Consider the following 25572-nt stretch of genomic DNA (forward strand, 5'->3'; position numbering starts at 1 on the left):
TGTAGGGTTGGTGTGAGAGGTTGGATCAGGCCAGTTTGAGCATAAAACAGACTATTCAGGCCAGATATGGCCAGTCTAAATGCTAACAGGTTAATGAGGTAAAACTTCATTTGTGACATGTATGACATGGCAAGTAGAAATGGCTTGAAGCATTTTTTTAGCTAAGCTAAATGGGAATGATTGTGGCTTTGAAGTAAACTTATGTAGTACTGGTCACATTTACACCAATATTTACTTGCATGCTTCCTTCATTGAACAAGTAAACATTTTATGCCCATTCCTCCTTTTCTTAGAAACAACGTTTTATGTGAAGCATGGCCTAGTGGCTAGGGCATTGTACTTATGATCGTGAGATCATGGTTTCAGTTCCTAGAATGAGTGGTGTGCTGTGTTCTTAGCATAACACTTCATCTCACATTGCTCTGCGATCACTTCGACACTTGATGTGTGGCACACTATGCACATCTTCAGGCAGCATTGATTTGATGGAGGGAGTTAGCTAATGTACAGCACATACATTTGATCATTATAAACAAATCATTTGTACAGTTTGGCAAAAAAGCTGAACATACATACATCATCTTTGATGGGAGAGACTGTCATTAGAACAACGGTATATGAGATGTTTTAGCCTGTGTCATTCCATTCATTTAGGAAAGTGAAAACTTTTACTGCATAAAATATCATACTTGGGGAAACTTTCATTTTTTACTAAGTGAAGGAATCTCAAGTTTTTTTCTTTCTTTCCTTTTTTTATTTTGCTTCTTCCCAACCACATGGTTCTGGGTCACTCCCACATGTGGCACCTCAGGCAAGTGTCTTCTATTATAGCCCTGGGTCAACTAAAGCCCTGTGAGTGGTGTGAATGAATTTGGTTGACAGAAATTTTGTATGTGTGTAGGTGTATGTGTGTATGTGTGTGTCTTTGTGTTTGCCCCCTGTCACTGCTTGACAATTGATGTTGGCTTATTTCATCCCTGTAACTTTTGCATTTTGGCAAAAGAGACCAAAATAAATAAGTACCAGGTTTAAATAATAAGTTCAGGTATTGATTTGTTTGATGGCTGCAGTCCAATAACTGAAACAAGTAAAAGGTAAACAACAAAAAAATGACTCTTCCCAGACACATGAGAATAAAACATTGCTTTATTTGAAGCCACTATGAAAATAAAACTTTTACCCTATTTTTCAATACTGAAATCTGTTGTTTGTTAACCATAGATAGATGAAGAATAGAAAGATTTTCTTTTTATGCTATACCAACTATTTATGAAGTTAATGGTCTATTGTTTGCCAACTCCTGGTCTAGAAATTTTGATAGATAAGATAGATTGATAGACAAACAGACAAGTAGACAATTAAACTAGAAATTGAAATAAATAGATGGATAAACCAACATAAACAGATGGATAAACAATAAAAAAAAAATGACAGATTGATAGGAACATATAGATATACAGATATGCAAACACACATACACATTATCATCATCATCAAAATCATCATTTAACATCCATGTTCTAGGCTGGCATGGGTTGGACAGTTTAATAGAATCTGGTGGGCTCAAGGACTGCATTGTGCTCCAGCTTTGGCATAGATGCTTTTCTTATTGCTTTTTATCAGCTTTGGATGGATGCTTGTCTTATTGCCAACCACTTTACAATGTATAATGGATGCTTTTTCTCATACCACTGGCAGTAATGAGAACACCTTGCCGGTATGACAGAAGCTGGGGAGGGGGGAGCAGGCGTGTGATAGAGTAAGAGACAAATAGTGCCAATACCAACCATTCATAGTGATAGACACAATGTGGTCCAAAACAGCATCCAAAGGTTAGCTGTTACCTGCTACGTTCGTATGTATATATAATAGAGAGAGGACATTCAATAGAGTTTGCTACAACATTGTCCCTATGATATCTTGAAATACTACATCCTTTGCAAGTGTCACAGTATCTTTCTGAATTTGATGTAGACTTTCTGCTCGAGGAAATTTGTAATGTTATATATACAGTATAGTCATATGCTTTTCTAAGCACTATTTGAAGTTGAAGGTTTCACTTCATCTCATGACTCAGCTATATTATCCACAGCATCCACTATGTTAAATTTCTTCCAGAAATCTCTAACTGTAGGTTTATCCTCCTTGTCAATTGTTTTCATAAATTGTTTGGAAGTTCTCATATAATTTGTTTTGAAGTTAGCTATCACACCTTGATCCATCAGCTGGAGCAATGAAGTTATAGTCATGGGGATATATTCAACTCACACATTATCAGAAAAATCATCTAAGTTGGCTTGGTGTAGTGTCTAAAAGAAGCAATGCTTTTCTGGAAATATTGTGTCTGGCACTGTACCTTTCTACAGCTGGACAGAAAATATATGTAAATCACTTTTTGAAAAAGCTTTTAGTTATTCACATCTTCTTATTTGAATGCCAAATCAAAGGTAGATTAAATTTTGCATAACCCTTGAAAACCTTTGAATTTTTGGAGTGATGTGTGAGTAGGGGCTTTAATTTCATATTACTAGAGGCATTTCCTCCCAAAATAAGTGTCAGATGATTTTTGGAAGGTTTAAATCCTGGTGTTGATTTTCTTCTTGACAAGTGAAAGTTCTAGGAAGCATATGCTTCCAGAAAAGTGCAGTTTCATCAATGCTATATACTGGCTCTGGTGTGTAGTCCCCTTCAGCAATCATTTTCTTCAACTGATCAGGATAATTAGTAGCAGCCTCTGTATCAGCACTCACAGTTTCACCAATCATTTCTATGTTGTGTAAATTCATGTCCTTCTTAAACCTTTCAAACCAGCCTTTACTAGTCAAAAAAGGGATTTTCACTAGAAGTTTCACCTTCCTTTTTCTGCAAATTGTCATAAATTTTTGGCTCTGTTTTGAATTACCTTCATGTTTATTGACACATTATGCCACTTCTGATCCTTGATCCATACACTCAAAAGTAATTTTTTTTAAGCATCATGCTAGATCTCTAGAAAAATGTTCAGACAGTAAATGAAATAGTTTCTTGATTACTTGACATAATTTTCTTTTTCTTTGTTTCCTTGGTGAGTTAGTTATGGGGTTTTTGATTGAACTTTTGATCGCTTATACTTTTAATTTATTTTCTTCCTAAAAATATGTTGTTAATAAAATCATCAACTAGAAATGTTTGATTGACGAAAGTGAAAAAGAACAAACAAAAGGAAAAAAAACTGAAAGGGAAAATTGTAAAAATATCTTCCTAATCTGTGTAACCAGTGGTGACTCATAGATAAAATTAGTGGGTGGGTGCTGCTTCAGAAAAAATTTTTAGCCTTTGTTTTAATATTGTGTAAAAGGAAACAAACATATAAAAAGGAAATTTATACATAAACTTAATCGGTTTGCATTTTAGCCACTGCCAGTATGTTTAATTTGTTCACTGAACACTACTGCAAATTCCCTCTTGTTTGTCAAAAATCCCTCCTAAATCACAAAATAAGGGGAAAATCTGCCCTATTTTTCAAATCCTGGCAGCAACACTGTCTGAGATCCCCCTTTGGTCACAACACAGACCATGGGGTTGCACCTAGAAAGTTACCCTCCCAGGCACAAGTCCGGGCAAGGTTGTTTATGGAAGACCAGCAGTTGCCCATGCATACCAGCTCCCCTCTCCATGCCACCAGTGTTATCCAAGGGAAAGGCAAAGGCTGATACAGCTTGGCATCTTTGACATCGCAACTCATTTCTACAGCTGAGTGAACTGGAGCAATGTGAAATAAAGTGTCTTGCTCAAGAACACAACATGCAGCTCAGTCCGGGATTCGAGCTCACAACCTCACGATCGTAAGCTTGATGCTCTAACCACTAAGCCATGTGCCTTCACTACAGCAACACTGTAGCAGAATAATAATCTAATTCTACACTTTATCACATTCAAGAATACACACGTTTTAAAGCATAACACACATGGAGTTAAAAAGAAACACTATCTTTCACTAGCACACCAGGGTCAGCACTGTGTGAACAACAGTGCTCTCTTTCCCTAGTGTGCAGCTTCCTATCTCAGACATGTGAGCATGCACACAACAGCCAAACACCATATCACTGGAACTGTGAAGCACACAGTTCTATAAAAGTATTTTTGTATTTTTTTCATAAACTAGGGGATAGCTACTGACATTAAGCTTAAGGATTATATAATATACAAGTGTAAAGAAAGAATTAATGCGAAAAGGACTCATTATATTGAATGTTATTGATAATATTGAGTGGAAATAGGGGGTGATGCAGTTCCATAGTGCCTATACACAAGCCGCCACTGTGTGTAACTAACGTAAAAGATACACTAAAAAATGTGGTCAGTCAATACTTAGAAAATGGCTAACCACATTCAGAAATTATAAAACTGCTTTATACATTGACAGACATTTTCTCTCTTTTGCCATATATTGTTCCCAGATTGTCTCAAGATTTAATGTTTTGGCAATATAACTTAGATTTATCTCTGCATCAAGTCTTTTTAATACATCAAGTTTAATATGCAATGCAGACCCTTTACAGTTCTTTTTGCATTATGACCTGCAGGTCTACTTGATAGCTTCTTTCCAGATATCTTAAATTGAAGACAAATCCTACAGTAGTGGTGATTAGTTATTCACAACAAACAAGTAGTAAAAAAATTTGGACCAGGAAAGATCTGATTTGTGAGATTAGAATATTGTCTTATTCCTATTGATGCAATAATGAAAACAAGAGAAAGGTGAATGACTGAGGAAAGAGAAAATATTATATGACTGCAGTTAGCTGAAAGTTCACCAGATTTACTTGTACTTCTAACTTAAGACAAGTACACACACACCTCTACTCACACAAACTTACACACACACACACATTTATATACAAACACTCATACACACATACATATGTGTGCATGTACACACACATACAGGCACTCATACACAGACACCTATACTCCTGCAGACATGTGTTGGTGTACATGCTGATATCTGTTGTAGCCAGTTGGATTCAGAAGTTGGTGGGTTGATAGTGAGGACGATGTGGGTTGCATTGGTTTAGATGTTAGTGATGGTGTTTTGGTATTGTAGGTGTTGTAGTGGTTATATGGTTCTTGTTAATTGTATTGTGGCTGTTTAGTCTCAAGTCAGTCCTCATAAACCTGAGATCAAAGACATTTCATTCAGCTTTTAAAATACACTAGACTACTACATTATATGTTTTTACGTGAAATGAATTTTGCTTATCTACTTCATACTAAATATTACCATTGCTATTAGTGGTTGTGAGTGTGTTGATGATAGAAACATGCATGTACACATACATACATACATACGCACACATATATGCACACACACACATGTATGTATACTCATATTATGTACATTATATATACATGCACGAGTGTGCATGTATGTGTGTTGTAATGTGATGATAGTTTTTCAAATCTTCAACTATATACTTGATCTCAACTAAAATACAAGTGACCATTGGTCGGAGATTAAAGTGTAGCTTTAAATTGTATGCAATACAGGTTTCTGTAAGAGTGAAATTACAGATCGTATCCTGAAATTAATAGTCATGCTTTACAATTTCTGTAAGCATGAAATCCCATAACCTGAGGTAGTCATAAAGCAAGGGATTGCTGATATATTAATATACTAGCAGTAATACCTGTCGTTGATAGGGTAATTACTTTTACTGTTTCTCGGGAGCCACATTCAAAGTATTATTATATATGTAATTTACTCCTGTGTGTGTGTGTGTGTATTTTTATAAGAGAAAAATATGTAATAATTGAAGTAGAAAAAAGACGAATTTCATGCATGAACTTGTGTTTGCTTATTATATGACAATAATAAGTGAGTTGCATGTGTTATTTTATTTATTAATACAGTAATGACAAGTATATAATATTGTTATAAGAGAAAAAACATGTAATAATTGAAGTAGGAAAAAGATCAATTTCATACATGAATTTCTGTTTGTTTATCACATTCAAGAATATACACATGTTTTTAAGCATAACACACATGGAGTTAACTGAGTTGTATGTGTTATTTTATTTACCAATACAGTAATGGCAATTATATAATACACTTCATTTAAACAGGTAATTTACTCATTTGTAAATATTATGATAGTAATAGTAAATTAAGTTATAGAAGTATTCATGTTGCATTAAGAGTGAATAATTATCCATAAATAATGTCTTTTGTTTTATTTTGGGGTGCATAAGCAGAAAGATTTGCTTTTGCTCCCACGTATGATGCTCCTACATAAAGTTGGCCATGTGAAAAACATGATTGTTCAAGTTGCAATCCAGCAACTTTTAGCGTTTGGCTCTGACTTTTATTAATACTCATGGCGAAAGAAACATGAATAAGAAACTGTAGCTACTTAAATTGGAATGGGACATTAGATGGTGTAACTGGTAGGTGAGGAATGAAGATGGTCTTACATTTACCACAGCCAGTGAGAATATTTACCTCAATGCAGTTCTTCATGAGTTTGTGCACAATTAATCTTGTACCATTGCATAATTTTGGTTGAAACAAATTATGTAATAGCATAATAAGAAACCATTTTTTTCAACTGAAGACCATGAGAAAGTGTACCTGGTGGTTCATCAACACTGACTGACCATTGCTCCAAATTTCTCCCAAGACCCTCACAGAATAGCTGCTATGTTTCATTGTTGGCTGCAATCTTTTCACATCAAATTTTTGATCACAGAGTCTCCAGACTCACACTCGACCACTGTCAGAAAATACAGTAAATCTGAACTCATTGCAGAATATGACAGTGCCCCAAAATGTTAGTCGCCTCTTCATCATCTCACAGGCCCAAACTTCTCCGCTTGATATTGGTTGGTCAAAGAAGAGGTTTTCTTCTTGCTGCTCTGCCATAGTAACCAAGCTTGTGGAGATACTTGACAGCTGTTCTAGAACTGACATCTACTTGTTCTACTATGTCAGAGGCCTTGCAAGGAGGATTATCCTCTACACTTCTCTTAACAAAGAGAAGGGTCCTGTCAGAGAGCCCTGGTCATCCTGGGCAAGGTGATGTGGACTTCTTCACCTCTCTGGTGAATTGCATAGTCACTCTATTAACTGTAAAAAGTGGGATCCCAAGGTTTTCCACAATTTTACCCTGACTATGTCCACCTTCAAACTGACCCACAATATGGCCTCTTTGAAATTCAGACAGTTTCAAGGTTTCTTTTGTACATGACATGACTAAACAGTCACATATAGAACATGAAACAAACATAAAAATGTCAATTAATAAAAAATATAAACCATTACAAGCTAGAATAAACATATAACAATGTTTTATGGGGTGTCTATTTACTTTAGGCATGTCTATGTGTGTGTGTATATATATATATATATATGAAAACCTTTGATAAAATGTATCTATGGGTTAAAGTAGTAGAAAGGCCAGGGACCAACATAAAATCTCTGATCTGTAGAACATATACATTTATAAGGCATACTGTGGGATGGTGCAGAAACAGGACAATAACATACATTGAGGAGACAGCATATAGCATAGATGAGAGGACAGGTGAACAATGGCAGGAGATCAAGGAGGAGAGAAGCTTTTCAGTGCTCAACATGCTCAATTAGAACATGGTGGCTCAGTCAATAATATAGATGTTAAGATATTATCAACACATAGAACAGACACAACACTTAGACAGGTTATGGAGGCCACACATAAAGTAGTAGACAGACTGAACCTCAACAGAAAATTTGAATGGAATAATAACCTCTCCTCTTTCCACCGAGAAAAAAAAAGACACCAATACCAATAATATAATACATAAACCCATACACACATACAGATACTTAACAGAATGAGAAAGAAAAAGTAATCTATATATATATAAGTGAGGTTGTATGAGCAGGTGTGTAAACCTGCATAACTTCTAAAGTTCACAACTGACTTTCTCCAAACTGGGAACATACATTACTTATGTTCCAGAGATGATTTTAGACCTTAAAATTTTTCACATGAGTAATGGGCTCTTTGGGAGCAGAAAATACCCATTCCTGGATTATGTGGATAAGGGAGGTAACTCTTTGTGAAGTAACTTTCAGAAATTGATTGTCTTCCTTACATCCAGCACAATTACTCTGCTGAACGTTTTTCATCTTTTTAAAATATTGATATTAGTTAATGTTTTTTATTGACAATTAATTATTAACATAACAGTATTATCTCAGTTCATTGTATGTATTTCTTAAAATTTGCTAAGATATTGATATTATTTACCTTTTTTTATTGTCATTTCATTATTAATGTACAATTGTCATCTCATTTTATTATATTGTATTTCTTGACATAATGTCTCCAAAAAGGAGATCCTCCATTGGTCGAAAAATTATCACAATCTCAAATGGCTGTGTGAAAGAGCAATACTGGCTCCAAAAAACAGCACTGTAAGTAAAATTAATGAGCAGCTGCTGCAGTACCTTCCTAGATGCCTTCACATCTATAAGTCAGTCAATACAATCCCAGATCCAGAAAGGGTGGTAAATTATCCAACAGAATTTCTCAATTTGTTGGAGCCTCCAGGACTACCTCCCCACAAATTGGAACTTAAAGTGGGAACTCCAGTAATGTTATTGAGGAATTTGGATCCACCAACACTCTGCAATGGGAAATGCCTGGTGGTAAAGATGATGCTACATGTTATTGAGGCCACCGTTCTCTCTGGATGTGGAAAAGAAGAGGATGTTTTCATACTCAAGATTCCTCTTATTCCACTGGGAGCAGAAATTCCTTTTTCATTCAGAAGAGTGCAATTTTCTATTTATATCAGCTTTGTAATGTCTATCAATAAATCCCATGGTCAAACACTTTTTGCGGTAGGATTTCACTTGGAAGAATCATGCTTCCTGCATGGGCAATTAAATGTTGGCTGCTCTAGAGTGGGAAGCAAAAAAAAAATCTATTTGCATTTGTTCCACAAGGGAAAACAAAGAATATTATTTACCAAGAGGTTTTGTAGGAATTACTGCATTCTACGATGTGCTCCAGTATCCACTGCTCTTTGTGAATAGTGAAGATGGATACCATTTCAGCATAATGCCAACAAACCTGAAGACTGCACCAACAAAGCAGTTTCCTGCATGGACTTCAGTATCAAAACATATTCTCTAATTATTCCCACCAACCACGTGGTAAGCCATTATGCCTTATTTTTTCAAGCAATCCATTACTATGTATTCTGATGTGATTGCATTGGCTTAGGTTATGTTTCTTATTCTACAGCCTCACCAGTAAACCAATGTCAACCCTTTGCTTTCTACAACATTTCAACAGTTCACTTCCCCGTTGCAGCCCCTTTCTGGAATGTACCCATTTACATACAATATCTCCATTACTTCTACATCCATTCGACAGTCAATTTTATGATGGGTCATGTTAGATGCAGTGCCAACTGCCACCGATGAGAGTATATCAACTAACAGTTCTTCAGTGTGTCCAAAAATCACATATCCCATCTTCCCCAATTTTCCATGACAGGTTAGGGCCTGGAATCCTCCAAACGGACGCATGACATGCTGCTTAGTTGAGTTAACCCATCATTTACTCCACAAATATTTTGATGTCAATGCTGCACTTCCCGTATCACATTTTTCAACATAACTGTAATATATATATATATATACAAACTATGCCATTTTAATCCTGAGCAATGCTGGGTATCTCTGTTAGTAAATGAATAAAAGACTTGGGTACAAACAGTGTAGTAAACAAACTCATATACACACATAAAGCATGCATACTAAAACCATAGACATATGCACACACATACACATACAGATACAAATGTATGCACAGATAAGAATACATACCACAGAAAGACAAAAATGAACTAAGCAGAACAGGAATAGACACATGGAAAAGGTCACTGAAGAAGTTACAGCATGTGTAAATAAAGAGCCTTGACAAAGACTCTAAAATAGTAACAATAAAGCTGAAGTGAAGAGCAGATATGTAGTGCAGGTATTTAGTTAGCAAAATATGGCCATCCCCAAGTATATGTGTGTTTGTGTGTGTGCATGTGTGTGTGTATGTATGTCAGTAAGTCATAAACCCAAAAGACAATGCACACTGTAAGTTATAGAGAAGTAGAGTAATTAGATAAAGATAGTTATAGCTGGTCTTTGGGGTTGCTCTGGGTTTCACATCCATAAAGTGCTTAGCTTCACAGTGTTTCTTCAGACCATGTATATATATATATATATATATTGCCTCAGAGAGGCAATGACGAAAGACCGAGACCTCTGAAGATATGCTGTGAATGTGAAGACCCGACAAATAACGTGAGTTCATGGCTGTTTCCTGCACCAGCTTCACATAGAAGCCCCAGCCCATCCAAAGTACCTTGGATTGCAGGATGGCCTGCTGTGCTTACCTTGGATCGCAGGACAACCTGCTGTGTTTGAGGAGACCTGTTGAGACAAGTACATCAACATCAAAAAATCAAATGGAAATTGTAGTTGTGATACCTGTGCCGGTGGCATGTAAAAAGCACCATCCAAACATGGCCAATGCCAGCGCGCCTTGACTGGCTTCCGTGCTGGTGGCATGTAAAAAGTACTAACCAGTCGTGGCCATTGCCAGCCTCCCCTGGCACTTGTGCTGGTGGCACATAAAAAGCACCCACTGCACTCACAGAATGGTTGGCTTTAGGAAGGGCATCAGAAACACTGCCAGATCAGACTGAGCTTGGTGCAGCCTCCTGGCTTCCCAGACCCCGGTCGAACCGTCCAACCCATGCTAGCATGGAAAACAGACGTTAAACGATGATGATGATGATATATATGTATGTATATATGTATATATATATATATATATATATATATATATATAATATATAATTATATGCATATATACATACATATATGTACATACCTACATATATATGTATATATACATGCATATATGGGTACAGGACATCAAAAAATGTTGAACACAATGAGAAACGAAAACATAATATATATACATATATATATATATATATATATATATACACATACACTCACATATATAGGTATATAAACACATAGACACACATTTAATTGCACTGCTATGATATTGAAATAAACATTAAAGATAAGTTGATTAATTTTGATGGTTTGTGATAACAAATTTTAGCTTAAGCTTCTCTCCTCATTAATGAGACCAATTAATTTTGACATTAGTTTATCAAGAAATTGCTATATGTGACATCCTGCAGAGTAATTTCTAACTAACAAGGAAATAATCTTTCGTCTTAGTCACTAATCTGATAAATACTTATGGAATGGAAGATACAGATTAGAGAAGGAGGATTTACCAAGATTTAATATTTTTGGTCATTATGATCATCAATCACCTTACCATCAAGGAATGGTAAGGTGATTGACATTTGACTCAAGAATTAGTGTGTGTGTGTGTGTCTGTATATATATGCGTGTGTGTGTGTGTCTAGTATATATATATATACATATATATATAAATGTATATACATATATATATAAATGTATATACATTTATATATATATGTATATGTGCAATTAAATGTGTGTATATGTGAGTGTGTATGTATATATATATATATACATATAAATGTATATACATTTATATATGTATGTATATATATAAATGTATATACATTTATATATGTATATACATATCGATACATAAGCACATATATATATATATATATACACATATATATATATATATGTATATATATTATATATATATATATACACATGGTATTGATTCCAGAGACAATAAGGGAACTAGGCTACTGGAGTTCTGTGATGCATGTAACCTTTTAATCTGCAACACTAACTTCAGGAAGCCAGACAGCCACCTGATAACTTATCAATCAGGTGACTCTGCTAACTATCACGCCATCTGATGTGGTTTTTTTAAACCAGACAATGTTTTGAAAAGACACCTACATAGAATGCACATCTGATTTGGAGCACCAAGAGCTGCAGTTAAATTCTGATCTTTGTGGATCTTAAAATGTCTTTTGATGCCTCCATTAGATTTGCAGACCTTCTGGCATACATTGTATTCAAAGGTGTGCACAGACATATAGGCAGAATAGTTGGTAGAGGTTCATTTTCTATGGGTTCACAAATGAGTTTTGAGCCCGACAAAAGAAAGGCTTGGTCAGTCACAAACTGTGCACACAAAAAGATCATATATACATATATATACATACACACACATCATTATCGTTTAAGTTTGCCTTTCATGCTAATATATATATATGTGTGTGTGTGTGTGTGTGTGTGTATATATATATATATATATATATATATATATATATATATATATATATATATATATATATATATATATATATATATATATACAGGGTGTGTAAGATATTTGAGGACAGATTTGTTTATAAATAAAACAGATAACAACAGATAAATTTATTTATCAAAAAATACCGAGGATAAAAATAAACCTTCTTTTCTATAATGTTATTCAATAAAGCCACCTTCAGCTTCAACAACTGCTTCTATATGAGATCTAAATCATCTACATACTCGAATCAAGTGGTCCTGGTTTATTTTGGACATTACTCTAACTATGGCAGCTTTGAAAGAATCTTTGGTGTTATGAACACATTCATTGACCTCTCTCTCAACAATGCTCCACATGTAATAGTCCAATGGATTGAGATCTGAGGAATTAGGGGGCCAAATGTTAGCGGGTTATGTGATCATGAAAATTTTCAGCCATCCATTCCTGTGTTATTAGAGCCATGTGTGATAGTGCAGAGTCTTACTGAAACCCATATGACCTTCCATTACATACACTGTCTATCCATGGCTTAGCAATTATTTCCAGGATCTCAATGTAGGTGGCAGAGTTAACTCTAAGGTCCTGTGGAAAGAAGTAAGGAGGTATCACATGTACTTCATTGCTGACAACCCCTAAAACCATGACAGTTGCAGGAAATTTTGTATGCATAACACTTGGAACTTCAGAAGGGTCTGCACATAACCATCTGTCATTTCTTCAGTTAACTTTTTGATCGTGGTTGAAGTTTTCATTGTTTGAGAAAAACCAAATCAAATCTTCTGCTGAATTTTTCAGTTTGTTTAAGAACCTTTTAGATCTGATGCAGTGATTTTCTTTTGCTTTTTCTGACAAACTGACCTTTCCTCATCACATAAGACTTGTATCTGATGTCTTCATGGATAACATTTCTAACTTTTCCTTCTGACACATGGAGATCTTTTGCAATTGACCTCATGGACTTTCTGGGATTGTAATCAATGGTCTGTTGAACTTGATGGATAAATTCAAGTACTCTGATGGTTTCAGAGCATTTAGAATGCTTTTTTATGCTTTGGTACTGGTGATACGTTTCCGCCTTCGGTCTCTAGCTCCTTACAAACTTTGTAAGCAAAAGATTTGACAACTTTTAAAAATCGAGATATTTCTAAATCGATATCCTCAGCCTTTATAATCACAATAAAAGCATGTCTCTTCATTTCTTGAGTAAGCTGAGGATCTGCCATTATTATTTTCTGAAACAAAGATTATACAGAGTGAGCAAAAAGTGCAGCAATGACCCAAAAAAGGTATGTCCTCAAATACCTTACACACCCTGTGTGTGTATGTGTGTGTGTAAATGTGTGTATGTATGTATGTATATGCAGAGTGGGGCAAAATGACCTGACACATTTGTAGGTTTAATAAAGCGAAATAAAATAAATAATGATAAAAGTGTTTATATTTTCCAAATGTACATATAATGCCATTTTGTTTCATTTCATTTCAGATTACCCATATGGATTGGACAGGTGAGCATTGCACCTTCATTGTGGAAACATTTATCAAGAACAATGAATTGGTAACTGCAACGCAAAGAACATTCCATGTGCATTTTAGGCTTGGTAGACATGATCCCCTACCTTGTTTGAAACATGATTTTATTATGGGTTACGAACTTCAGAGCTAGTGGTTCAGCATTGATACGAACATCAACTGGCTGGTTGCGGACCGCCAGAACTTTGGAAAATGTGGCAGTGGTAAGAGCTTCAATTCAACAGTCTCCACAACATTTAGCAAGGAAACACACCACTGCTCTTGGGCTTTTCAATAGAAGTTTGAGAAGAGTTGTTCACAAGGATCTGCAAATGCATCCATACAAATGCTGTTGGTACAGGAAATCAATGAAAGAGACCATGAGAATCGCAGAATATTATGTTTGGAAATTCAACATGTCCCCCATGGCTGACATTATATACAAACATTTTTGGGGAAAGTGTTTTAGGAAGGGGTGCAGTAGGGAATTTCCAAAAATTTACCAGAGTCCACTTCAATTCGTCTTAACTGTCAAAAAAATGGATATTTGTCAATGAAATTCTCTACAAATATACCTCAGACTATGTAGATTCCAAGGACATAGGAATTTTGGGGGAAAATAATTGGGGGTTATTTTTCAGAACTGTTTCCCACTCAAGGGTGTTTTGGAACAAGTCGTCCATATTTGTTTCATTTTCTCCCACCCCTCCTAAAACAGTTACCCCCCAAAAAATTTTGTATATTCGGAATCTACATGATATAACACATATTCATAGAAAATTTTATTAAAAATATCCATTTTTCTGAAAGTTATGATCATCCAAATTGTGCAGAAATCTGTAGTTATGCCGACAAATTTGGCACTTTCCTTCTAGGCATGGTTGTATATGTATACAGAAATACATGAGTGCAGAAGATAGTAAACAATAAAAATAACTTGGTAACCGAAATTATGTTTCTTAATATGAAGGGCAGAAAGTAAATAAGAAATTTTAATGGAAAATAAAGTATTGTATGGGTTGAAGTAAAATTTGTCACTCAGTGAACCAAAGAGCCAGTATTGTCAACAACAGAAAAACACAAAACTGAACAGATTGAAGTGAAATTTATGAAGATACTTCTGTCAGTAAATTATGAAATTACTCATATCAGTAATTGAAAACGTCTTTCTGTCAGTAATTTGTCATTGTTTGTTTGCAAATAGTGATTGAAAATTTAGACTTACAGGGAAAACAATAACATGGAAGTAAAACATGGCATATGAAAATTGAAAGTGAAAAGAATAGCATCTGAAAAATGAAAGTGAAAGCAAAAGATATAAATAGAGAGATATGTTACAGAGAGATAGAGAGAGATGGATAGAGAGATATACATAAAGAGATATGTTATGTCACTGATGCTAGAAAACCAGAAGTAAATATTAAAAAAATTTCAAAGATGTGAATGTAATATAAAAAGCAATATTTTTTAAATTTTTAATAATTTTTAATAAAGAAATCAAATGAACAGCCTATTTTTTGTCCAAGGTCAAATTATTCATGCATCATAAGTATGAAAGCAATTGGTGAAGCCGTTTTTGCATGAAAAGTGATTACACACACATCTCTATTTTATATATACATACATATACTAGCAGAAATACCCAGTGTTGCTAGGGTTAACGAAAATAATGAAATTTAAAAATGCCTCTTAGATCTCTAACTAACATGAAACAGAGACTACACAGTTCCCACCTTCTAGTAGCTGAGATACCAACCTTATACATTAAGAACCCTGTGTTTCCCAGATTATTGAAAATATGGAAATTTAAGTATGCATTTTAAATCTCTAAGTAAAATGAAAATATGGATCATACAGTTCTCAACAGTTATTAGCTGAGGTACCAACTATATATGTTAATAACATGTTTTGTCTGATGTTCTCACTGTTAAAATTGTTAAAAAAGCAGGTAGTTCTTTGTTTTTGCAATCACCTTCAATTGTCAGTACTTATTTGAAACACATTATTTGAAACAGTACTTATTTGAAAATGCATAAATTTGAGAACTGCCCTCTGGGCACTCCTCTCCTGCTAATAAATACATTTAACAAAAATTCCATCAGATGACATGAGTATAAAAAATGTTTTGAAGCAAATTTGGAAATCAATCACAGTTTAATTATCTAGAGCTTCTAAATATACAATGTTTTGAGTGTGTCTTTTAATTGGTGTTTAAATGAAAAGATTTTGGGGATTTCCAACTTGTGAAAATCCTATACATAATTGCCCCTGAGAGAAGCAAGGTGAAGTCCAACAACCTTGGGAGACTGTCCTTGAGATTTGTTTATTGACATAGCGAAACTTGGTTTCACTGGGAACTGGAACTGTTTAAATTCAAAGGAGAAGTCATATGGGATTAACAGGATCTGTGGAATGAAGATGTCCTCACCCTTATAGTTTCCAATCATAATTGTTGCCTCTAGGACATGGGGCCCCGGCGCTTTCACCACCAGTTTGTTGCCATTGCACAGGTGGGGGTGGATCCAAGATTCCTGAGCAGTATGATTGGGGCCCCCTTTTTAAGTGTTAAGTGGTGAGGTGGCATCCCAGATGGCTGTAGAGAGTTCAGGAACTCAATTGGAAAAACTACAGTTGATTTTGTTGACAGCATCATTACATGGAGCTAAGATGGCTCGCTCACAGAGCCACTGACTGTTGGTAAAGTTTTGTGCAATGTTTGGGAGCACATGCATTATGAGATCATTGACAGTTGGTACCACCTCACCACAGGGTAGCCGGTGTTGCTGCATTTGGTGGACATATGGTAGTTGCCCACTCCCTATCTTCAGAAGCTGGTGTGAATACAGCCTTGCAGTTTGATCACCAAATAATTGGGCCCTCATGTTAACTGTCAGGTGCAGTTTAGTTACTTGCATCCACAGATAGGATTGCTTGAGACAGCCCTGTAGTTCATCTGCTTTTGTACCTTTTGGGATCACAGGAAAGGTTTGTTTGAAATCCCCAGCCAAAACTACAGTGATCCCCACCCATGTGAATGTCCTTTCCTCTCAAATCTCTTAGGTTACGGTCAACAGCCTCAAGTGCTCCACAGTGAGACATGGTGCATTCATCCCAGACAATCAAGTGCATCTGCTGCAAGACCTTGGCCCTTGCTGATGTCCTAGAATTGTTGCAAATTGGAGTCTGTGTCCTAACTAAATTCAAGAGAAACACGAAAGTAGAATGAGCTGTTCATCCACCTGTTAAGAGAGTAGCTGATATTCCAGAAGACGCTACTGCCAATGCAAAGTACCCATCTAGATGGACTAACAAAAGGTTGATGAAAAACGTTTTGCCAGTACCCCCAGGAGCAGTACATCATTCAGTCAATTGACAAAAAGGCGTCTATCTCTTTATGAATTTTTTTTCTCACACACACACTCACATAACTATATATCATCATCATCATCGTTTAGATGATGATGATGATATATCTTATGTATACGAAGTTGACAATTGATCAATTAAATGAAAGAAAAAGTGTCTATCCCAGTATGAAATTTTTTTTCTCACACACACACACTTAAATAAATATATATCTTATATATATAAAACAAACCTGTTGAGAATTGAAACTTTTTACGGAAATGAACCTTTACCTACGGATATACAAATGGAAAGGTACAGAAGATTCTGGTACAGAGTGATCCAGCTGTTTGGCCATCCACGAGGACACACAAAAATATATGTCTTATATATATAAAACAGACCTGTTGACATATGAAAAAAGGCCAGTATCTCTGTATGGAATCTACTTAGACACACACACATGCGAGCATGTGCACACGCACACACAATAATATATATCATATATATGAAACAGACCTGTTGACATTTGAAAAAAAAAAGGCGTCTGTTTCCCTATTGAATGTATTTTCACACACTCACATTAATATATATCTTAACAGATCTGTTGACATATGCAAAGGAGGCTTCTATCTCTGTGTAGAATGTATTTACACACGCATAAATATATATCTTGTATATAAAGCAGACCTGTTGACATTGGAAAATTTTTACAACATATGAAAAAGAGGCATCTATCTCTGTGTAGAATGTATTTACACATACACAAATATATATCTTATATATGAAACAGACCTGTTGACATTGGAAAATTTTTACAGAAATGAACCTATACATACAGATACACAAATAGAAAGCTGGAGAAGAATATAAAAAATGAAAGTACCTTTAGAAATTCTTTTTTTATCAGAAATCATCACAACTGTAATGATGTATACAGCTGGTTACTTAGTTACTACATCAGAACATCAGACACAGGAAGTTGACTTTGACAAAACAGTTTGAAGAAGTGAATCTTTATTATATATATAAAGCAATATTATTTATTTTTAATAAAAAAATAAATCAAGACTGTATTATCATTTCCCAGGTCAAATTATTCATGTACCCCAAGTATGGTACAGACTGATCCATAGGTTTGGCTGTGCATAGAGGACACACACACGGACAACATATTTTATATAGTAAGATATATATATGTATATATATATATGTATGTATGTATATATACTGAAACTATATCGCTTACGACAACAAGGGTTCCAGTTGATCCAATCAATGGAATAGCTTGTTTGTGAGATTAACTTGCAAATGGCTGATCACTCCACAGACAAGTGTACCCTTTCACATGCTTCTCAGGGAGATTCAGCATGACACAGAGTGTGACAAGGTTGGTCCTTGAAATACAGGTATTACTCATTTTTGCTAGCCAAGTGAGTTGGAGCACTGTGAAATAAAGTGTCTTGCTCAAGGACATAATGTGCCACTGGGAACTGAGCTTATGAACCTACAATCACAAGCTGAATACCCTAACCACTAAGCCACGTGCCTGTATGTATATGTTCCATTTAAATTCTGAACATTCATTCTATGTCAAATGGATTTGCATTTTAACTAAGAAAGAAAGCTCTATTGATGAAATTTAAATAGCAACTAATCTGCAGAGACACATGCTGAATTTGAGAAGTCCAGACAAATTTTTTTACTTCACTGTTGCTCTTACAGACTGAATTTACTTGATATGTTACATGTATATGAAAGATATATAAATATGCATTTATATGTCCTTTTACTCTTTTACTTGTTTCAGTCATTTGACTGCGGCCATGCTGGAGCACCACCTTTAGTCGAGTAGATTGACCCCAGGACTTATTCTTTGTAAGCCTAGTACTTATTCTATCGGTCTCTTTTGCCAAACCGATAAGTTACAGGAATGTAAACACACCAGTATTGGTTGTCAAGCGATGTTGAGGGGGACAAACACAGACACACAAACATACACACATACATATATATATACATATATATGACGGGCTTCTTTCAGTTTCCGTTTACCAAATCCACTCACAAGGCTTTGGTTGGTCAGTGGCTATAGTAGAAGACACTTGCCCAAGATGCCATGCAGTGGGACTGAACCCAGAACCATGTGGTTCGTAAGCAAGCTACTTACCACACAGCCATACAAACTGAAGTAAAGAACATGAAAAAGAATATAATGAGGGAATATCTAGGTGGATTCTAAACAACATTCTCTGGTTGACACCTTGATGAACTAAGTGCTATATCATATACACTTGCCCAATATCTTTGTCAGAACAAGTCACATAATTAACCAGGGAGATTGCATTTTTAATTCTTGTATACTTTTATCTCCATTTCAAATCTTTTATCGTTTACTTGTTTCAGTCATTAGACTGTAGCCATGCTGGGGCACTGCCTTTTAGTCAAATGAAATGACCCCAGTACATTTTTTATTTTTTAAAGCCTGGTACTTATTCTATCAATCTCTTTTACAGATTTGCTAAGTTATGGGGATGTAAACACACCAACACTGGTTTTCAAATGGTAGTGGGGGACAAACACAGACACACATTCACATATGATGGAATTCCTTCAGTTTCCATCAACCAAATCCACCCACAAGGCTTTGGTTGGCCCAAGGCTATAGTAGAAGACAGTTACCCAAAGTGTCATGCAGTGAGACTGAACCTAGAACCCTGTAGTTGGGAAGCAAGCTTCTTTATTTCATTACATTTGCCATAAAGGCATAATGCAGATGAAGCTTTGCAGGCTGGACACAGACACAATGATGATGATGGAATGAAAAAAGAGATGGTTGGTGGGGGAAGCAGCCAATGCCTGCCGATTGTTATTTCCCGATAATTACAAATTGAAGCGGTGAGCCTCTTATCAATCAAAAACGTTCAGAAAATATTCAACTTGAGGTGCTAAGCCTCTTACCAATCTCCCCGATTAAGTCTCTTGCCACCTGCAGTTGCAAGCCAGGGTCTCAAAAAATATAATTATATTCTTTCTTAGTAAAGGAATCCATCACCCTATAAAAATAATTTTCCTCCATGACCTCTGCAGTCACCTGCAGAGACCAATCTGGGTTATCAATGCTGGTCAGGACCGTCTGTTCCTGACCTTCAAGATTCCTCACAAAGTTCTCTACGGCCACTCCCTTAAGAAAGATCACAAATTCCTTATTTGTTACACTGGGAGAGGCCACAGTTTCCTCTGTTGGTGGAACAATTCCCACAGATGAGGTTTCGGGATATGCCAGCAGTGTACTGCTAACTGCTGGCACTGTCCCATTCTTTTTCTTCTTTTTTCTTGTCTTTGATATGAGAGGGGGTGGTTCCTTCACTTTAACCAGAAGATCATCGCTCCATCCTGCAGCTTTGGGGTCCTTCGGTGAGCAACCACTGTTGCCCACCTTCTTCCTTTTTTTCCCCCCTTTTTTTCCAGGGGGGTCTCTACCTCCTTGACTACCTCCATCTCTCCCTCTGGAGGAGGAGGGGGGAGGCTCTTCCACAACCAACTGTTCCAGGACCCTACTCTGGAAGAAATGACACAGGTGAAACTACAGGGGTTATAATAGATGTGTCAGCTTTCAAACAAAAAATAAAGATTGTTAAAATATAATAATGGTGCAAAATGAGCAGCTGTCAAAGTTTACCATAAACCTTACTACAAATTTCATACTTGACGACCTAATAACAAGCTTGATTTTAAAATTAATCTTTCATTTTCATGCATACAGTTGGAAAAAGGGTATATATGTTACTTTAAGTAAACATATGTACATATTTTAAGTATATGATTTTGACTTTTAAACTTGCAAGCTCTGATACACACAAATACTCTCATTATAAGAAACATATTGAAAGCTGTAATAATGAAAATATAGAAAACAATTAAATAGTTAACTGCTGAAAAAGCAAAATAATTTCTGGTTTTTTATAAACGTTAATACTAACAGATTGAGTTTCAAATAAAATTCCTTTTATTACTATCACTGATACATAAATAGATAGATATTTGAATTTACTTATACGTGACAGTATGCCAAAATCAATCTACTAAATAACTAAGGAATTTATGCCATATTACTGGTAATCCTACGCAAGTTTTGTTTTTATATTACACTTCAGGAATGTGTGATTAACACACTTTTTTCTCCAAAGATTTGAAGGAAACATTGCAAGTGAAAGGTTCCATCTATCTGAACTATCTAATAAGCATATAAACTGAGTCAATGTATGTCTGCTTTTACATAGGGAATAAAAGGATTGAGATAACAGCTGGAGCATATTGAGAGAAAAAATAATTTTTTATTAAAACAAGTTACTGAAAACCACAGTTTGCTATGTCAACAGAAGCTGAAATCAAATCACCAGCAATGTGCTTTTCTTGATCAAAACACTTAATTTTCAATTATTCAGTTATGCAAATAAGCACTTCAGGGTGTTAGAATGTTCCTACTGCAAATATTTTGAGCACTCTAATGGCAATAACAAATGTTTCATGTTGAATGCAGCTTCCCTTTCTTCTACTTTGTCAATGCTGCCGTTGTTGTCATTTAATGTCTCTTATCCTAGGCGTAGGAGTGGCTGTGTGGTAAGTAGCTTGCTTACCAACCACATGGTTCCGGGATCAGTCCCACTGCGTGGCACCTTGGGCAAGTGTCTTCTACTATAGTCTCGGACCGACCAAAGCCTGGTGAGTGGATTTGGTAGACAGAAACTGAAAGAAGCCCGTCGTATATATGTATATATTTATATGTATGTGTGTGTGTGTATGTGTGTTTGTGTTTGTCCCCCAACATCGCTTGACAACCAATTCTGGTGTGTTTATGTCCCCCATAACTTAGCGGATCGACAAAAGAGACCGATAGAATAAGTACTAGGCTTACAAAGAATAAGTCCTGGGGTCGATTTGCTCGACTAAAGGCGGTGCTCCAGCATGGCCGCAGTCAAATGACTGAAACAAGTAAAAAAGTAAAGAGAGTATTCATACTGGCGTGAGTTGAACAGTTTGACAGGGAACTGGTAAGCTGCAGGGCTATGTCAATTTCCATTGTCATCTTTGGCATGATTTCTATGGCTGGATGCCCTTCTTAATGCTAACCACTTTACAGAGAGTACTGGGTGCTTTTTTCACACCACCAGCATGTAAAATTGTTAAGAACTTCAAAAAAAGATTAGCTCTACACTGTTTATTTGTACTAGGTACACTGTATAATACTAATGAAGTAAGTAGTAGTACTACAATGATTCAAAGGATTACAGGACTCACTCAGCATATATTAATATATCTGTTACTTTCAGCATTTAAAGTGACTTACCATGCTTTTTACTATTTACCCATTCTCCTTCGTATTCAAAAAATTTGTTACTGTAATGATAAACACCATAACCTGCAAGAATGCAAAAAAAAAAATTGGGGGTTACAGAGTATAAAGATATAGGAAAATGCAATATTCATGCCCTGATTAAAGACTGTACTGAAATAAAAATGAAATTGCCCAAACTGTTATCTGAGCCACAGATTTCATTTGACAAGAATTTATCATTAAATCACTGAACTCTTCTGAGAACAATTTATCAAATATAGAGCTCTTCCCAGATTTTTTCTTTTTTTTTTTTACCAGAGTATTCTACAGTTGTTTGCCTGTAGTGTATAATTGTTACTTAACCATGTTTTATGCCCACAGTTAAATACAGTGCACTAATTTTATTAAGTGAATTTTTACCCAAGAACAAGGCTATTGCTCTAGAGAGAGATAGTCACTGCTAATTTAATTGGACTCCACTGTCTTACTGGTACTTACTTTAATGAAAGTGAAAGGTAAAATCTGAGCACTATAGGGATCTGAACACTAAATTGTGAGGCATTAAAATAAGTATTGTAAAACACTGGGGATAATGATGAAGATATGCAGTAGTTTCTTCTTTCTTGCCAGCCACTTTTCAAAGTGTCAAAAGGTCAGCTGTGTAAGAGAAACTTAACTACTTCACTATGCACTCTACTGCAAAATATGGCATAAGAAAAGATCTTCATCAAAGAAGGAATAGTGCACATGACCTTTGTAGGATTCCCTAGACTGTTGTTATTGATGTTTAACTCAAACATCTGTAGGGTAATATCTATAAGGAAAGAAGGGAAAAAATCTTTGGTTGTGAAGAAATTCCAGAGAGGGCTGCGCAAAACGTGTAGTGCTGGATCTGAGAGAAGAGACACAATAAGGATGTTGAGAGCAGGAGAAACAAGGGAAGTGATGTGGATCTAGATAGATAGATATAAAGAGAGGGAGAGAGAGAGAGAGAGAGAAGAGAGAGAGAGAGAGAGAGGAGAGAGAGAGAGAGAGAGAGAGAGAGAGAGGGCATGCAAGCTTAATTCAGAAACCAGAGGCTATGGTAGTAGCAATAAAAAAAAAGCAAAGGAGAAGAGACAGGCAGGTCTATGTTGGAGTATATCATGAGGAAGTATATTAAGGCCATCACTCAGATGGTCTTCTTTTCAGTGTAGTCTAGAATGTTCATAACCATTCTACATTGATCTTTCTGTATGCTCATAAACCTTTGACATAAACAGATACTTCCAATTTAGTATCTTGTAGTTTGATATTTAAGTTACTCTCTTTATTTGATATTGATATAAATCTCTGGCTATAGACTTAATTTCTAACTTATTATAAGATGAATTTTAGTAACAGTCCCATACATTCAATTAACTGATTCACAAATTAGGATGACCATTATATCTCGGATATCTATTTGGTTGTGAACTCTTTCAGTGTATTTTGACACAATCCTATTATCTCAGATATTGAGTTAAATGTCTCTTGAGATATGATTCATCATGTGCTACATTCAGTTACATTCTAAATATATGAAATGTTCTGTATCATCACAATATGATTTCAGATCCCTAGTTGCGAATCTGATATGGTAAATCAATGTCCTATAATATATTATCAATATAATATCATATTATCATGTTTAGATTTGTGCCATATGTTTGGTAAATTAACTAATCCTAGGCTTATTAATCACTGATTTTAAGATACATGGGCTATAAAGACTCTAGCAAGGTATGGATCTTCTTGTATTATAAATAGTGGTGCACTTAAAGGATACAATAATGGACAACTAACAACAAGGGTATGAGTTCTAATCTTAGTATTGTATCTCAGTCAATGTACATAAATCTACTTGGCTTGAATATAGTACAGCTAATATAGTGGAATGGTTAAAGATATATACGGTTCAATTCAATAGTAAAATACAGCTCTAATAGTAATTAATGTGGAGGCATGTGGCTTAGTGGTTAGGGTGTCAGCATCATGATCGTAAGATTGTGGTTTCGATTCCTGGACTGGGCAACATGTGTTCTTGAGCAAAACACTTCATTTCACATTGCTCCAGTTCACTCAGCTGGCAAAAATGAGTAACGCTGCAATGGACTGGTGTCCCGTCCAGCCGGGGAACAAATACGCCATAGAAACCGGGATACCGGGCCCATGAGCCTGCCTAGGCTTTAAAAGGGTGCATTTAATTTATTTATTATAATAGTAATTAATAAATAAATATCTAAATATGAAAACTCAAAATTATATGTGATCCAGATGTATTGCAGTTATCCATAACAGAAGTTATTAAATGTAGTTCAAGAACTACTCATATGATGAATTTCAAGTAGTAAAGAAATCATGTAGCCTTAAAGGGGTTGAGCTATTAAAAATATAATAGTTAGAGCATGTATGGGGTGAAAAACTTTTAGGGGATTGTTACCACAGTTGAAAATGAAAGGTTATTTGTACCTGATTATCATTACAGACCTATACAGAGCAGATGTCAAATCCTACTGAACAAACTTATGACTAACTGATTTTCAAACTCTAACTCGTTAGCATTCAGATTTCTCTGTCAAATGTAATACGTATTCATTTACATTGATGTGAATTAATCATGCATTATCTCATAGCTTTGTGATTTCAATGATGTGATTGTTTATATTTTGACTGATATTGTAGGTAAGTGTGAGAGGCCAGAACTGGCATGTTTGAATATAAAAAAGAAAATTTTGTGCCAGGTATGGCCAGTTTAAATGCTAAAGAGTTAAACCAGATGACTTACAGGATATTATTATTCTATATTTTTGAGATGAGGAATTATGTACATTATTTACAATGGATGGATATGGTCCTCATCTTGTTTGTTGTTATCACATTTTGGCTGATGTACTCTCCAGCCTTCATCAGGTGTTCTTGTGGAATTTTGAACCCAACTCTTTATTTGACTAATGGGGTACACTGTTCTCATTCTTAAGGTATGACGCTGATGTTATTTTTCTGTTGATATTACTCTTCAAGTCCCTG

General features: G+C 35.5%; 1 protein-coding gene across 2 annotated transcripts in view; it reads right to left on the reverse strand.

The window, feature by feature from the left end:
- LOC115219747 (MORN repeat-containing protein 1-like) overlaps positions 1-25572 on the reverse strand; it is a 96338-nt gene that overhangs the window by 68970 nt on the left and 1796 nt on the right. For both annotated transcript variants that reach the window (XM_036501250.1, XM_029789988.2), the window contains exon 2: positions 22537-22608. In XM_036501250.1, the coding sequence (XP_036357143.1) occupies positions 22537-22608 (72 nt within the window). The remainder of the gene's footprint in view (positions 1-22536; positions 22609-25572) is intronic.

Source organism: Octopus sinensis, linkage group LG1 (genome assembly GCF_006345805.1).
Source record: "Octopus sinensis linkage group LG1, ASM634580v1, whole genome shotgun sequence".
Lineage (NCBI taxonomy): Eukaryota > Metazoa > Mollusca > Cephalopoda > Octopoda > Octopodidae > Octopus > Octopus sinensis.